This window comes from Tachypleus tridentatus, chromosome 3 (genome assembly GCF_004210375.1).
Source record: "Tachypleus tridentatus isolate NWPU-2018 chromosome 3, ASM421037v1, whole genome shotgun sequence".
Taxonomy (NCBI): Eukaryota; Metazoa; Arthropoda; class Merostomata; order Xiphosura; family Limulidae; genus Tachypleus; species Tachypleus tridentatus.
In genome coordinates this window covers 88,665,007-88,679,850 of record NC_134827.1, presented here as the reverse complement: position 1 = coordinate 88,679,850, position 14,844 = coordinate 88,665,007, and the positions used below count along the sequence as shown (strand labels likewise).

Here is a 14,844-nt window from a genome sequence, read left to right as displayed (position 1 = left end):
AGTGAACATTTACACACATATCAAGACACTGTAAAGTCCATAGTAAATTTCTATGAGTTTAATTTATTAGATACAAATTCTTAATATTACCAATTTCATAATTGCAAAATAGCATCTCACATTTTCCACTTTAATCTTAAAACACACTGATTTATGTTTGAGTTTAACAGAAGACTCCATAATCCAAAGAGTTTCCTCATTCAAACTACATCCTCTTATCTGACAGTGTTGGTTGTCTACAGGTATTCTACACATCCAAGCATGTAGCTGTACTATGGACTGTTTCCTTTGTTGTAATTGTGTGTTATGTAATCCATATTTCAAACATTTAAATTGTTAACTTATCTAATCTTATTCACATCAATGGCAGTTACACCTAGAGATAATATGTGATCATTTTGGAGCAAGTATTCTATTTTAAAAAAAACCCTCCAAATTATTAGCTTTGCTTTGAAAATAATCCTCATGTCAACTGGTGGAAAATATTTTGTTCTAACTATCCTCTTTAAGCTCCTGATATATATAGCTAGAACAAGGAGCAGTAGATGACATAATACGTCACAAATAACAGAACTGGTAGTGTTCTATTTATCACTCTACTTCTTTATTACACTGTTTACAACTAACTGGAATAAGGCTTTCACAGTTAAAATATAAACTTCAAACCATTTACTTCATTTCTAATCTTAATCTTAACATTTAAAATTAAGAATTCCAATTTTATTTATTATTCCAGTATAAATTTAATAAATTCATATTGCTGGTTGAGATAACCCAAAATATAAATACTTCTTAAAGATTACAAAAGTATCATCAAATTATTTTTTTGTAAATAAAGCACTAGATAATAATCCAAACAATTTCCTAACCAAGTTTGGGTTGAGAAAATATTTTACAGAGAAGGTCGAAACGTTGTTCGCTATTCTATGTAAAATATTTTCTCAACCCAAACGAGCCGTTTTTGCATATATATTTCTCAACAAGTGGGTTTCTCGACATCACTGAGTCTCCTAACCAAATTGTTTCATTTCCACATAGAAACAACAAGTCAGTCAAACTTAGGGTTCATCTTGATCTCATGGCAAAAAATATCAATCTGATGCAGACAATTAATACAATTACCCAATAAATAATAAATTAAAAAACAGAGAAAACCCTAGAAAACTCTGAATATTTTGGTGTTCTTACTCCACCATCTTCAGGAATAAAAGTTGAAGTTAGGTCAAGATATAAATATAAAGTCATTTCAACTCCTTGAATGCCATCTAAATTTAAAGCATCCACAGTTTATAAAATGTATGCCCAGTACTTTACTTCTTTACACATTTATGTTCCTTAATCCTAAGTTTCAAATTTCTACAAGTTTCATGATAAAATTCAAAAATGAAAAGGGAATTTGACTGTTTGGTAATAATATAGAATGCCAGACTGAGATCTCACATGGCTCATTCTCTTGTAACCTTGGTTTCTTTAATTTAAAATTAATTTATGTAACTTATACACTGTCTGAGTTTTTAGTTTCAAAGATTTGGAAAATGTGTGTACAACTAAACTAAGGGTTTTGTCACTGAAAGTAGAACATCTTATCTAATTTCAATAGTTATGTCTCCAGGACAAAACATTTTAGTATAGATAGATACAGCAGTCACCTTCTTCCAACACTGATGTATAGACATACTGACAATACTCATGAGTAATGGCATTTCTGTGATTGGAGAATGTGATTTCTACAATACTTACATGCACCACATAATAATACAGCTCATTACAATAACATTAAAAGCTCTTTTCACAACCTGGTAACATTATTATAGTGTGATAAATAAACTCCTGTTACAAGCAACATTGAAATTTCTATTTATTTCTAAACACTCATACAAATACACTTGTACTAACCTACTGATGTTATTACATACCAGTAACAACACTGCTGTTCTTACAAATTTTTTCATACTTATAACAGCTGAAATTTACATTTGAATAAACACAAAAAAATATCACAATAATGACTCAAAATGTTCTTTGACACATGCCACATCTATTTCTGATTTATTCTAATTATACCAATCATCTGAAAATAACTATTTTTAATTTAGCTGGCTGATAAAAGAATGCAAAACTCGGAAAAACTCTTAAAGCAAAGCTAAGAAGATACAAATACAGGTATGCACAAGTTAATCCTAGTAAGAAATGTGTCTTAAAACTGATGAATGGTCTTAAAGAGGATGTCATTCTTTTATCATTATTATGGACTATGAACATCCCTCTATACATTAAATGTTAGAAAGGTGAGGATCAGAAGTGAGTGTGTTTTTTTTATGGATGTCTCCTCTCAACATTTTTTGAAAAATGCATGCACATATGCTGTTATCATAATTATATAAATTCAGTATGGACAAAACCAGAAAGTGCTGACACAGCAAGAACCAGCATAAGAAAGACTGGGAGAATTCACTTGGTATCTCAGAAAAGGGGCCAAGGATGGAAATTCATATTCTTGATTGTTTTTTGTCCATTTACCCAACCACACCAGAATAACTGCCACAAAATAAAAACAACAACAATCTTTATGTGCAAAACAGAATCAACAAGCACAGGGAAATACAAGTTTTTACATTCACTGTATGAACTGAATATGAAAACAATATCATGATAAACATTCACTTTGTTGAGTAAGTTATCTTTCCTGTATTGTTTTTCATATTATAAATGGTACTATTTAGAGAACTTCTACCAAGGACAGGTGATAGTAAATATCTATGTACGCAATATGTTATACTGTGTATCTCAAAAAAGCTGGTATTGGTATTAAAAATTTTATTGACAAGGAGAGAACAATGATTTAACCTTTCTTAACATGAAGATGACCTACAATATATCAATCCTTCATTAAATAGAATAATAATAAAGCCAGAATATGTTGTAAATGAAACTTGACCACACAGCAGAAATCAAGACACCAAAAGGGAGGGAATTTTGTTTTGGAAACCAGAAATGTCCTAAATAGCACATGCAAGAAGGAGGAGCAATGTACCTGGTGTTCCTTTGATTAAAACAGCCTTAGCACATTATTTCTTCACACATTTTTCTTTTTAATGACTTTAATCAAAATATACAGTTAAGTAAAGAAAGAAATTTGATTTTTTGGTAAAAAATCACAATTAATATGGTTGATTTAATAAATTACTCAGGATCTTTAAAGCCTTTCTCAACCAATCAATGTCAGGTATTCTGCTTGTATTACATAAAGACAATAAAAGTCAACATTTTTGCAAAAGTGAAATACATTTCCACAAGATACTTATCCCCTCTCAAAAAGAGCTGTCTTAGATTGTACTACCTCACAAGCAATCTTGTAACTCTGGATTATTACATTGATCATGCATCAATCCTCCAATAATAGGAGTATAACACTACCCCTACTGTAATTAATAACCTCTTTAATCAAGTATATGTTAATCAATTATAGATTGGTCATAAATGATTAAACCAATTCACATCAGAAGTGGGGAAGACAGGTAGGAAGTAGATAAGCATCTATCAGAAATATATTTTCAGTTTAGAAAAATGTTAACCTCCAATACAATATCTTACCACTTCTCACAAAAAGCTAGAATCCCTCATTAAAGTAATGTTTTGCCTGTAAGAAAATGATAGCCATTTAGGAAGCTCCTGACAGAAGTTCATGAGGTGTGAAAAAAACTTAACAATACACCAGTGGGAGACTGCACCACTCCTGAGCAAAGTATACCCTTTGCCCATTACTAATATGGTGAAATTATGCTGAAAATATAAAGAGCAGAAATTTTGAGGGAGTCTCAAAAAAATTACAGAAATAATGGGACCCCCAGGTGTAAAATGGCTAGGGTGTGAAAGACCATAAATGGAAGTTCAATCTCCATTAACACATGATGGCATTTGGAATTATACATCATGTCCTTAGTAGAAAGAGGGTTCTCTACCTTTCCCCTCAAAAACAGGTACTGGCAGACATGAAGAGCTCTCATATGAAGAACAAATCTCCCTATGTAAGCATAGCCAACATCCAGCAGATTGTAGGAAGAAGTAGAACCTAAGTGGTTGTTCATCTCCATTTCAAAATTTAGCAGTACTAGGAGTTTGGTCTTTCAGTCCATAACAGAAAAATGATACCCAGCCTTATACATGTGAGAAGTTGTGTCTCAGGCAGCTACAATCAATACCAAATACACCATGAACTGACATCCATTAGTCAATAGGAAGAGGTATTGCAACTTTGGAATTGCATCTCCAATCCAAAACCTGGCAGGATTGGGAATTTATTGCCCAGTCCATGATAGGAGAGTATCAGCCAAAAAAAAAAAAAAGTTAAGTAGCTGGACTGTCTCCAAACAACTCCTGATCACCAGGAACCAACAACTAAGGGATTTTAGGAAGGAGGATGTCTCAAATGAAAGAGCAAAACCAAAGTTTTGTTGGTTTTTTTTGGTTATATATATGATGGAGTGTTACATCAAACATCTGATGGCATCTGGAACTGTACATCAAATCTATGATAGGAAGAGCATCACTCCAGTAACACCTGCATAATGCCACTGTACTACTCTCAATCTAAGTGGCTGTATGCACAATAAGAAGGAAAGGCTTCTATGGTCCATCTCCCCAGTGACTAAGGACTGTTAAGTGGCAAAAGACTCCCATACTCTACTAAAAAAAGGAGTGAAATAATGAATTGAAGAGGCCAGAGGACTGCAGTACCAGAAAGAGTGCAAGGGGTGACTTGCATACTCTATATTGAAAAGCAGAGCAACATTTGATCTGAAATTGACAAAGTGCATCATCCAACACCTGGTGGTGTGTGGAATTGTACATCAGGTCTGTGGTAGAATGAGTATCAAATGCTACACACCATTAAAGATAGACAGCAGTTACTGTTTGCTTTGTTCAAGTTAGTCTATGAGTGTAAAGTCTAGGATAAATACATTTACCAAGCAAAATGACCACAAAGTCACCTACAAGCAGTCCTTGTGGAACACCCTATCTGAACGGCAGGTGTAAATGATCTGGCGTTGTGTAATTGGGTCATTTTTACTACATTTTATGTCAATGTACAGAAAACACATTGAACAAAGTTGATCAATCAGCATCTGGTAACACTTGGAATGGTATATTAGGTTCACATAAGGAAAAGTCTCACATTAATAGTCATCTAGCACTTTCACAGGTAACGTTCAACACATAGTGGGATCCAAATATGTGATAAAAGATCCTAGAAAGAAAAAGATAAATGAACAGAGTACTTAGCACCACAAATAAACATTTACACTGCTAATGATGTTCCCCAAGAGAATATTGAAATGTGCAGCCAAAGAAATAGTAAGGGGATGGACCTGATAGGAAGAACACATGAAAAGGCAGTAACAACCACAAGAAAAAAAAGGCCAAACAAATGAACTGGCAAATTCAACTCAGAAGAGTGATGCAAAAAAGTCATGGAAAAGGTTAGGGTTTAGCAGAAGAAACAGACAAACTCAAAAACACCACAAAAGAAAACAGTATATGTCATATACTCTTGAAGATCTATGACCCGATAAAGGTAGTTGTGAGATTAGAACATTTTAGAAGGCAGGGCTAGAACACAAGAAACAGGAGGTAAGTACATAACATAACATACATGATCCACAAATCCACCAAAGGGGAAAAGGTTTGAGAAAGTCCTAGAAAATGATACATGACTAACAGCTACATTCAGGAGAGAGGAAAAATCCAAAACTAAAAGATCACTGAAAACCTGAGGACAATCATCAATATATTCTGATTGCATGAGTTTTCAAAATTTAGGATCTTGCATATGGTGAAGATCTCTGTGCATCTCTGTTGTAGATACTGTAATTATGCCCCAAGGGGACCATTGACTTCGTTCTGAGATTAGTAACAAAAAGTAAAATACAAGAAAGGAAAATAAAATATTAAAACTAACTACATGTAAAAAGGAAAAAATAAATTACTAATATAATTATAACAAATTTAAAAAATAAACAATTTTTTTATTTTTAAAATTTTATTACACTGAAAAGACTGAATAACTGATGACATGGTCAAACTGTGGCCTGAAGTAAGACTATTTTTAGCTAAATCATAGAAAGTTGCATGCAACTAAATCTGTTTACAGGAGGTCTAATAAACTTTTATTTAGAACAACTGCTGATTTATCAACTGATATGTTGTAGGAATTTTGAAAACAAAATTTGGCTTTGTATCATATTAAGTCTCAGACCTATGGCTTATTAAATAAACCAATGTTTTTTACGATTTTGGGATTTAAGGTGATTTTACAGCCTCACTATGGAAATCCTAAGAGAAATAAACTTGGCTTGAGACCATTTTTGAATTCTGTGAGATTAATTCAGTCAGTGCAGCAAATTTCAGTCTTCTACCACCATTACTCCTGCAGCTTTAAGCAGCCAAAGTTGCCTGAAAATGAATTTGCCAAAAAAAAAAATATATTAAATTTTACAGGGTGTAAATCAGAAACTATTAGAGATATTGATCTAATCTTTGGCAATTTTTCATTATATGGGTAGATGAGCACGTGAATTTTTCCAAGGCGTTCTGAGGGGGTCACCTGGAAAATTTTCCAAAATCTGGATGATTTGACATGGAATGACCCTATACTGACTGAAATTATGGATATTCTTCTGAATCCTGATAAAAAAAATAAAAGTGATGAAGAGAAAACAGACGTAACTGAAAGACTTACTATGGTCAAGTTATCAAGTTAAATTAATCAATGGGCTAAAGCAACATACCTTCATGATGGAACAAGAACTAATGGTTCTTCGTTCGCTGTATGAAAAATTATACAGGGAAAGATCAAAATGCATAAAATAATTTCACTTGGATGAAATATTTAAAAAACATAGCAAAGAAAAATGTGTTCAGAGCAATAGGCCCACATCCAATAATTCTGTAGCTTCAACTTTAAGTACCACAGATATTCCTCTGGAACATCATAAATCCATGATGAAATAGTCAACTATGAAACAGTATTCCTGACATCCCTCAAATTCCACACCTTTGTGATTAGCTCTACAATTCCAGTAAAATTCTAATATCTGCCATTTTGGAAGAAATACAACTGCAACATTCTTTGTAAGTATAGTAATTAATAAACCTGTATCATTTATACTGTACTAATGTATTTTATTAATCATTTAACTCATATGTAATATTTGTTTTATTTAAAGTTTCTAGCAGTCCATGGTACTTTAGAGATCTGGGATGGGTAAAATTAGTGGGTCAGAGGTGTACTGTTGAATTATTATTATGTGACCCCTGTTGGTCCAGCAAAATGGATAATCTGGCAAAACTCTGGAACCAAAACTGTCAGAAAAATTGGTGGCATACCTGTACTCACCCTCAGACATTTCAGCCATCAAGGAAGACACAGACTCTAAAGCAACTGGGGAAAACAACTCAAACATCACATTGCAAACCAAAGGGACAGAGGCAGTTGATCCAACTGGCCTCATGAGAAGCTGATAAGAGTGGAGTTTGATACTGAAAAACTGAATCTAAATTCTCTTCCGAATGTCCAGATTTTCCCACACGTACAGCCCCAGAGTCCCCTAGAGAAACACCACCAGACTGAATGTATGTCTCCACCTCATTATAGATAGTCACACACAACCTCAAACAAGAGCTACCTCACATGAGTATCATCAGAAATGACATAACTTAATCTGGAAATGCATGCTGCATTTCTTTAAAAAAATCAATTAGGTAGCACAAATAACACATAAAGGATCTCCAATGGTTGTACTACACAGAAACCTGTTCAGTAAATACTGTCAAAACAAAGCAAGAATATTATCTTAAGAAGGTACTTATACACAGTATTAAAATAGAGAGTGCACTGACAAATATGGAAAATATCATAATAAGACAGATAGTGCCAAGGGCAATTAAGTGGGAAATGAAAGAATAGAAAAAGTGAGAAAAATCAGACCAATGCTTAGAGGGCAAAGGTAAAAAAATCCCAGCAGCTGAGTAATAACTCTAATGTAGGTAACTTGTAGAAAAAAACCTTTTTCATTTTAGTTTTCAAACTTTATTAGCACTATACTAAGAGTTCCTAAAATAATATCAAAAGCTTTTTTACTACCATTTTTTTATCTTTATCCACATGCATTCTTAAACACCACAAAAAACAAAATATCCTCACTTCTTTCAATAATTATTGCATATTATTAACAAAAAATTTCAGTTATTTATCCTAAACAATTTAAGGGTTGCTACAGTTAACATCTGTTTTTATTAAATCTTATTGTTTTATTCCTTTTTTAGCTATGTCAAACTACTAATCTTGCAATATAAGTCATATATTAAATGACAAATACATAGCTAAAGTTATGACAATGAATGACATAATGCAAAGTTATCTGTGAACAAGCTACAAACATTCATCATGGAGAATTTTTTATAATTTGTTTTCCTTTATCTAAGGTACTATAAGCTAATAAGTTTCTAATTTTTACACTTCAGTTACATTAATAATGATAAATAAAAAATACACATAAACAATTTAATACATTTGCCCTCTTCTTTTTTTGCTGTTAGCCCACCAATGAAACTTCAGCCTATTTTTGTGATTTTGATACTAGTACATTAAATAATACTTACTTATTTTAAATACTATTTTTTTGTAATTTTGATACTAGTACATTAAATAATACTTACTTATTTTAAATAAGCACTCAAGAACACAAAATAACATGTACAAACCAAACAATTTCCTATAATTATTTAATTTAACTTTCTAACCAGAGCATAAGTGCCTTAAGATAATTCTCTTGGCTGTTTCATTTGAAATTGGCTGTAACAAGTTTCAAACTGTAAGCAAAATAACTAAAAATATCTACTGAGAACAAGGTAACATAAAATGACATTTGGTAAATTAAAAATTTGTCTTTATATTGGGTATACATGATGTAACAGAACACATCAGATAGAATCACTGTCAAATTGTGAAACACTGTGTTATGTGGGTATGGCAAGTGAGTGACTTTCTAGTTCATATTTCTATAAATAAGAAGAATATGCCTTAGTGGTGTCTATACTACAATGAGTAACATGTTAAACTCGGGACATCTGAGAAAGGTAATGAAAATTAGTCAATTAGGAGCACACAAATATCACACTACACAGACAAGGAGTAACTGAGAACTTATTAAAATATTTCCTTTTGAAATTAACAGAGCTTTTATAATATTCAAATCTGGTTTATCAAATGCATTTAATGCCAAGTTTATCCATATATTAATACATTGACAAAAAAGTGGTTTAAATAAATTTTGAATGTAACTAAAAAGTCATTACATGCACATTGATCTGTTTCTAGTGAGAAGGTTAAACAAAATCCCAAGGTAAGACACATTCTTAAATTAACTATTAAAATAAACTTCTAGAAAAGCTGTGCAATATACCTCTCAGATGGAGATTTCCCTGGCAACAACTGCAAAAATTCTTCCACAAGATGACTTTGTCCTCTTAACAGTGGTTGCAGAGTGGTTCTAACTTTAAAGCTGCTTATGTCTGAGGTCTGCTGAAGTTGAGTAAGTGCTTTAACAATGCGATGCAAATGTTGAGGTTGCTTACTAAAATGAACCTGTTTGAGATGGTACAATAAAAGTATATGTAACCAGATTCCTTTTAGAATACAAGAATAATGTTACAGTATTTTAGTAACCATACAGATTTGTCTTAAATATCCAAAGTGTAGAGAAATTTAGCCACATTTCAAAATAGCTAATTACTAGCTGTTCAGTTGAAATTTGCCAGGCAATTCTAAAGAAGAATTGCATTTCTATTCTATACATACAAATAATAGTTGCATATTTTGAGTTTCAATACTTGCTAAACATCAACTGACACAGTTGCAACTTCAAACAAATATTTCTTCCACAGTATGTTCAGCCCAACATGATAAAAAAAATTATAAGAAATTTATCAATGTTTTTGTTAAATTTGAAGATTTACTTGGACAATTATCCAGCTTTATTTTGCTGTGTCATGAAACTTTCAATGTGTGTATATAATAATATTACTCTTTAAAGTAAAAGTTTCTATTTTGCAAATAAATTATCTTATGTCTACTTTACTTTTAGAATATATACACATATATACAGTTTATTTTATTAGTTTAAACTTACCACTTCACTAAATGCACAAAAAGTTCATCTGTGCACAATTCAACTTAAAATAATTTTTATATCTAACAATATATTTTCTAAATTTAACTTTTATGCATAAAAAGAAGTAAATTCTTAATTAACAGAAATAAAAACCTAAAAGTCATCAAGCAAAGTCCTTTTGACATAAGTAAAGGAAATTCCAAGTTAATAATCTCTAGTAAAACTAGAAACATAGTTTTTTTTTTTTTAATTACATTAAATATATTAATGATGGTATATAAAACAGTTGAAAAATCCAGTAGCATAGCTTAGTCACAGACACATTAAAAAACATCAGCCTGAGGTTTTAGGAGTTCCAAACATATTCCTTCAACATCACCAAATTTTTTCCTCAAATCTACATTGATCTGTTAATTTAAACCGAAAATTTCAAGAACACCTACAAAATAAAGATGCTATCATAAGAAAGTACTCATAAAGATTTGTCTCCTATGAGCAATGTCCAATGTGGTTACACAGAAGTGAAACTGCTGGTAGTGAACTAGAATATTTAATTATACAACATCTCACTTTACCTGCTTTGAGCCATCAGTTATGGCTGATTCTTGTTTGAGAGAAAGCTTAGACAGTAGGAAGAATACCTGAAAGGCACTGTTAATGAACTGAACCTATCTAGGAAACTTTTTTGATTAAAGTTCCAAACTGCTAGCAACTTGAAACACCATCCATTCCATTATAATGCTCTTCAATTGTTCAGTAGACTGATGTAACAAACCAAGACAAATGTGGAACTTTTCTAAATACAGATGTTCCATCTTTGGAAGTTGTCAGCTGAAAGTTATAATTTTTCCTACACTAACAATGTAGTTACTTCTTCTCACATATAAATAGTTGTTCTCATTCTGTACTACCCTCTACATGCAAAATATATTTTAAAATACCATAAGCCTTTCATTTGCAAGCATCCCTCGATTCAGATAGTTTAACCCTTTCACTACAAGCCAAAGGTCAAAAGTCATGTCATCACATTTATTGACTTGCATTCAACATTTTATTGAACTGGTATTTTACAAACTTATATCAATAAGTTTAAAATGAAATTGTAGATTATAATTCAAACTTTGAGACTATATATATTTCAGTTTCTTAATTTAAAAGAAAGTATTACAATAACACATCTAAATACAGATTTTAGTGAGTCACATGGTATGTTGAATGCTCGTGATGTCAAAATACTAAGTCTGTAATTTTATACAAATTAGGAACTCAAATTACTAATACTGACATACTACAATATAAAATAAGAACCTCGTATCTTTTAATTCCGCTGAAATATGGCTTATATACTGAATTAAACACAGTGGCCCCATTCAACTATTTCCATTTTTTTAAAATGGTCCTTTATATATTCTAACTACACTATATGATAGGTCAATAACCAATCAACAGCTTAGAATGTCCCCAAAGTGGATTTCTCAGTCATTTTAATCTTTGATCCAAGATTTCAATGATATAGGATGTGTGTTTAGTTTGCTTGAAGTTTGGTATATTTTTATACCTAAATACATCTTAGTTACTGAGTTTAATAAATTATATTGGAAGTCTATGGTATCAGAGTAGTTATTTATGATTTTTTTTGGTTATTCAACTGCATATATATGAAACTTTAAAACATTTTGTTTGGTATCCTCCAAGTTCAAAGGTCATAGGGAGAAGAGAATTGTTTCATCTACTTTTTTATTTATTGTTCTGTTTTAAGAAAAATAAGATTCATAACGTATTTCTAAATAGTAATAATCTATATAGATATATAATGTATAATAGTCAAAATGTAACTGAATATTACAAAATACTAGTTCATTGAAACACAGCCAAGAAAGATACGATTAAAAGTCAGTTTTATGTTACTGGACTCTTAACATGAGTGCATGTGCACCACATCAATGCAAGTTATATAATGCAAGCTAGATATGATTGGGAGTTTTTTTTCTTTGTTTGAAATTAAGCACAAAGCTACACAATAGGCTTTCTGGGCTCTGTCAACCACAAGTATCGAAATAAGGGTACTTGTGGTATGAGTCCACAGACATACAGTTGAGCCAGTAGTGGGTGACTGGAAGGTCAATATAATAATAAATATATATGCAAATATATTGTATTAAGAGACTTATGCTACTTAGACTAAGCATTTGTATTTTCATATTATAGTCATTCTAGCATAAAGAAAGTACAATTTATATCTATTTCCTAATTTTTCTATGATGATTGTGAGATTGGTTAAGTGACAGACCACATATAGAGTATAGAAATTAACATAAAATATAGTCTTACCATAAGCAAATGTTTGAAATGTATTTGGGAGGTTCTAAAAATTAAGCAAATAATATTTGAGATTTTTTGGGACGAAGAACAGTTTTCCAGTCATAACATAAAATAACTTTGCACTCAGACTAATAGTGAGGAAGACTATTTTCTCAAACAAATCTTTAGTAGAATTATTTCATTAAAAAATCTGATTTTTTGTGTACTTAATACTTGTAATATTTACTGAAAGTCTACAAAATTTTATCAAAATACACCTTCTGTATCAAAAGTCATAGTGAAAATACATAATATGCAAATGTGCATAACTCACGTATATTATACTGAGCCCATAGTGAAAGGGTTAGCTGACTATCATGTGCAATTTACAATGCAACAATCCTCCACCAATAGTAGTGCCACACAACCATGTGACTCCCTCTATGCCATTCTATCTATCATCTTCAGTTTAGGCAGAAACATAAGCACTAGTTCACAGATGGGAAGAAGTTTGAAAGGAAGTGCCTGTCAGAAATACTTTCTCAGTACAGGAGAAAAATAACTTCTGACAAGGTGTTTTGCTTCCATTCATGTACACAGCTAGAATCCCATGTCGAATAGGTGGAGGGAGAAAGTAAAAGCATCTTTTGAAAATATCTGATGGACATCCTAACTGGGGAATCCTCTCATAAGAGGATTATATGTGGAAGATAGCACCACTTCTGTACCAGGTATACTCTTCACCCAGATATCTGCAACAGATCCAGGTGGAAACTAGGAGAGTAAATAGTGTGACACTGACTTGAACCACAATAATTATAATTTAAATCTCCCTGGTGAACAGAATGTGGGTAAAATAAGGGATATGCCCCAAAATGTAGAGTGGATAGGGCACAATAGACTGAACACAGCAAGTCAACTGTGTCCAAATCTTAACCTCCAGAAGCCAACATTTATGTGAATGTAGGATGAGGATCACACCACTGTAAGTCAACTCTAATAAAAAAACTCAACTACTCAGAAAAAACATCTATGCAAGGGTGGGAAGAAGGATTATACTTTCTACACCTCAAATTCAACTGACCAGAATGAAAAATTCCATCTCTGATCTGTGAAGATGGCACATTATAGCAAACGTATATAACACAACAAATATATCCTACTCAAATCAAATAGACCAGAAACACTTCAACTGCTGTAAGTCCATGGCATAAAGAAATTAATGGGTAGCTCAAAGGTAAAAGCAGTGCATCAACAAGTGAACTCACTGTTCATGATCCAAAAAACGTAGGAGTGCATCCAAGTTGAATTGAGCAAAGGACCACAGACACCCTGAACATGTGTGAGTACATCATGTTGAACATCTGTGCAGGGGTATTATGAGAAGTCCTAATCCACACAACACCAGTTTGTTCATTGGTTAAGCTCTTAATTCAAAACTCAACTGTTGGGAACTGACTTCTATGCAGGGGTAGGATAAGAGATCCTGATCATTATAACAATGCACTCCAAAGCTTCAGAAAAACCCATGCAAAGATAAAGCATCCATTTGGAAGACATCTCATCATCTACAGCAGCAGAACACCACTATACTACTTTCATTTGAATGGAGTTATTATTGTTTATATTGTATATATATATGAGTTAAAATAACAAATTATACAAGTAGTCAGAGGTTCAAATTTGCTGTTTCTAATAAAATCCTTCCATATGATTTTACTTATTTTACTATTTAACTTCATTAAAATGTAATTATTTTTACTAAAATATACATATATATATATATATATCTCACACAGGTGGAGACAGGTTGGTCCACCACCCCAGTAGTAGGGGACTAGAAAGTGATAAGAACACTCTTATTTTACTTCACTGGAAGAAATGGGAGAAAAACATAGCATAGAGTCTGCATAAAAGTTCAAACAAGAGACAAAGTAATGAGCAACCATGAAACCACATTTTGAAAAGCAGACTAAAACCAATTTATTCAATCTAAAAAATGGCAGTAATAGACAGCAATCCCCTTCTGTTTTACACAGGATGTCCATAAGTTAGTAAGGTCTGAAATGGGTATATTTGAGAAGCAAAGATAGCAAGAAGAATAACATATGAGCAATATTGTAGAATACTCCATTTCTAACTTATGTGGTTTTTATGTGGTTGTGATAAACAGGGTGCATTTTGTAAACATGAAAATTACAAAAGTTAATGTGGCCTTATAGTGCAAGTTTTACTACATTTCTGTAGACTGAAATATACCCAGACAGACACAACTCAACTCACCACACAGTGGGATCTTGGTCAAAACATAGAACAAGCCCCTGAATCATTGTCTGGTTTACTGCAAGGAAATCAAGAAGTTGATATGAAG

At 32.1% G+C, this 14,844-nt stretch overlaps 1 protein-coding gene across 2 annotated transcripts in view; it reads right to left on the bottom strand.

Moving 5' to 3' along the window:
• LOC143247429 (uncharacterized) overlaps positions 1-14,844 on the bottom strand; it is a 110,544-nt gene that overhangs the window by 44,558 nt on the left and 51,142 nt on the right. For both annotated transcript variants that reach the window (XM_076495505.1, XM_076495504.1), the window contains exon 10: positions 9,465-9,646. In XM_076495505.1, coding sequence (XP_076351620.1) covers positions 9,465-9,646 — 182 coding nt within the window. The remainder of the gene's footprint in view (positions 1-9,464; positions 9,647-14,844) is intronic.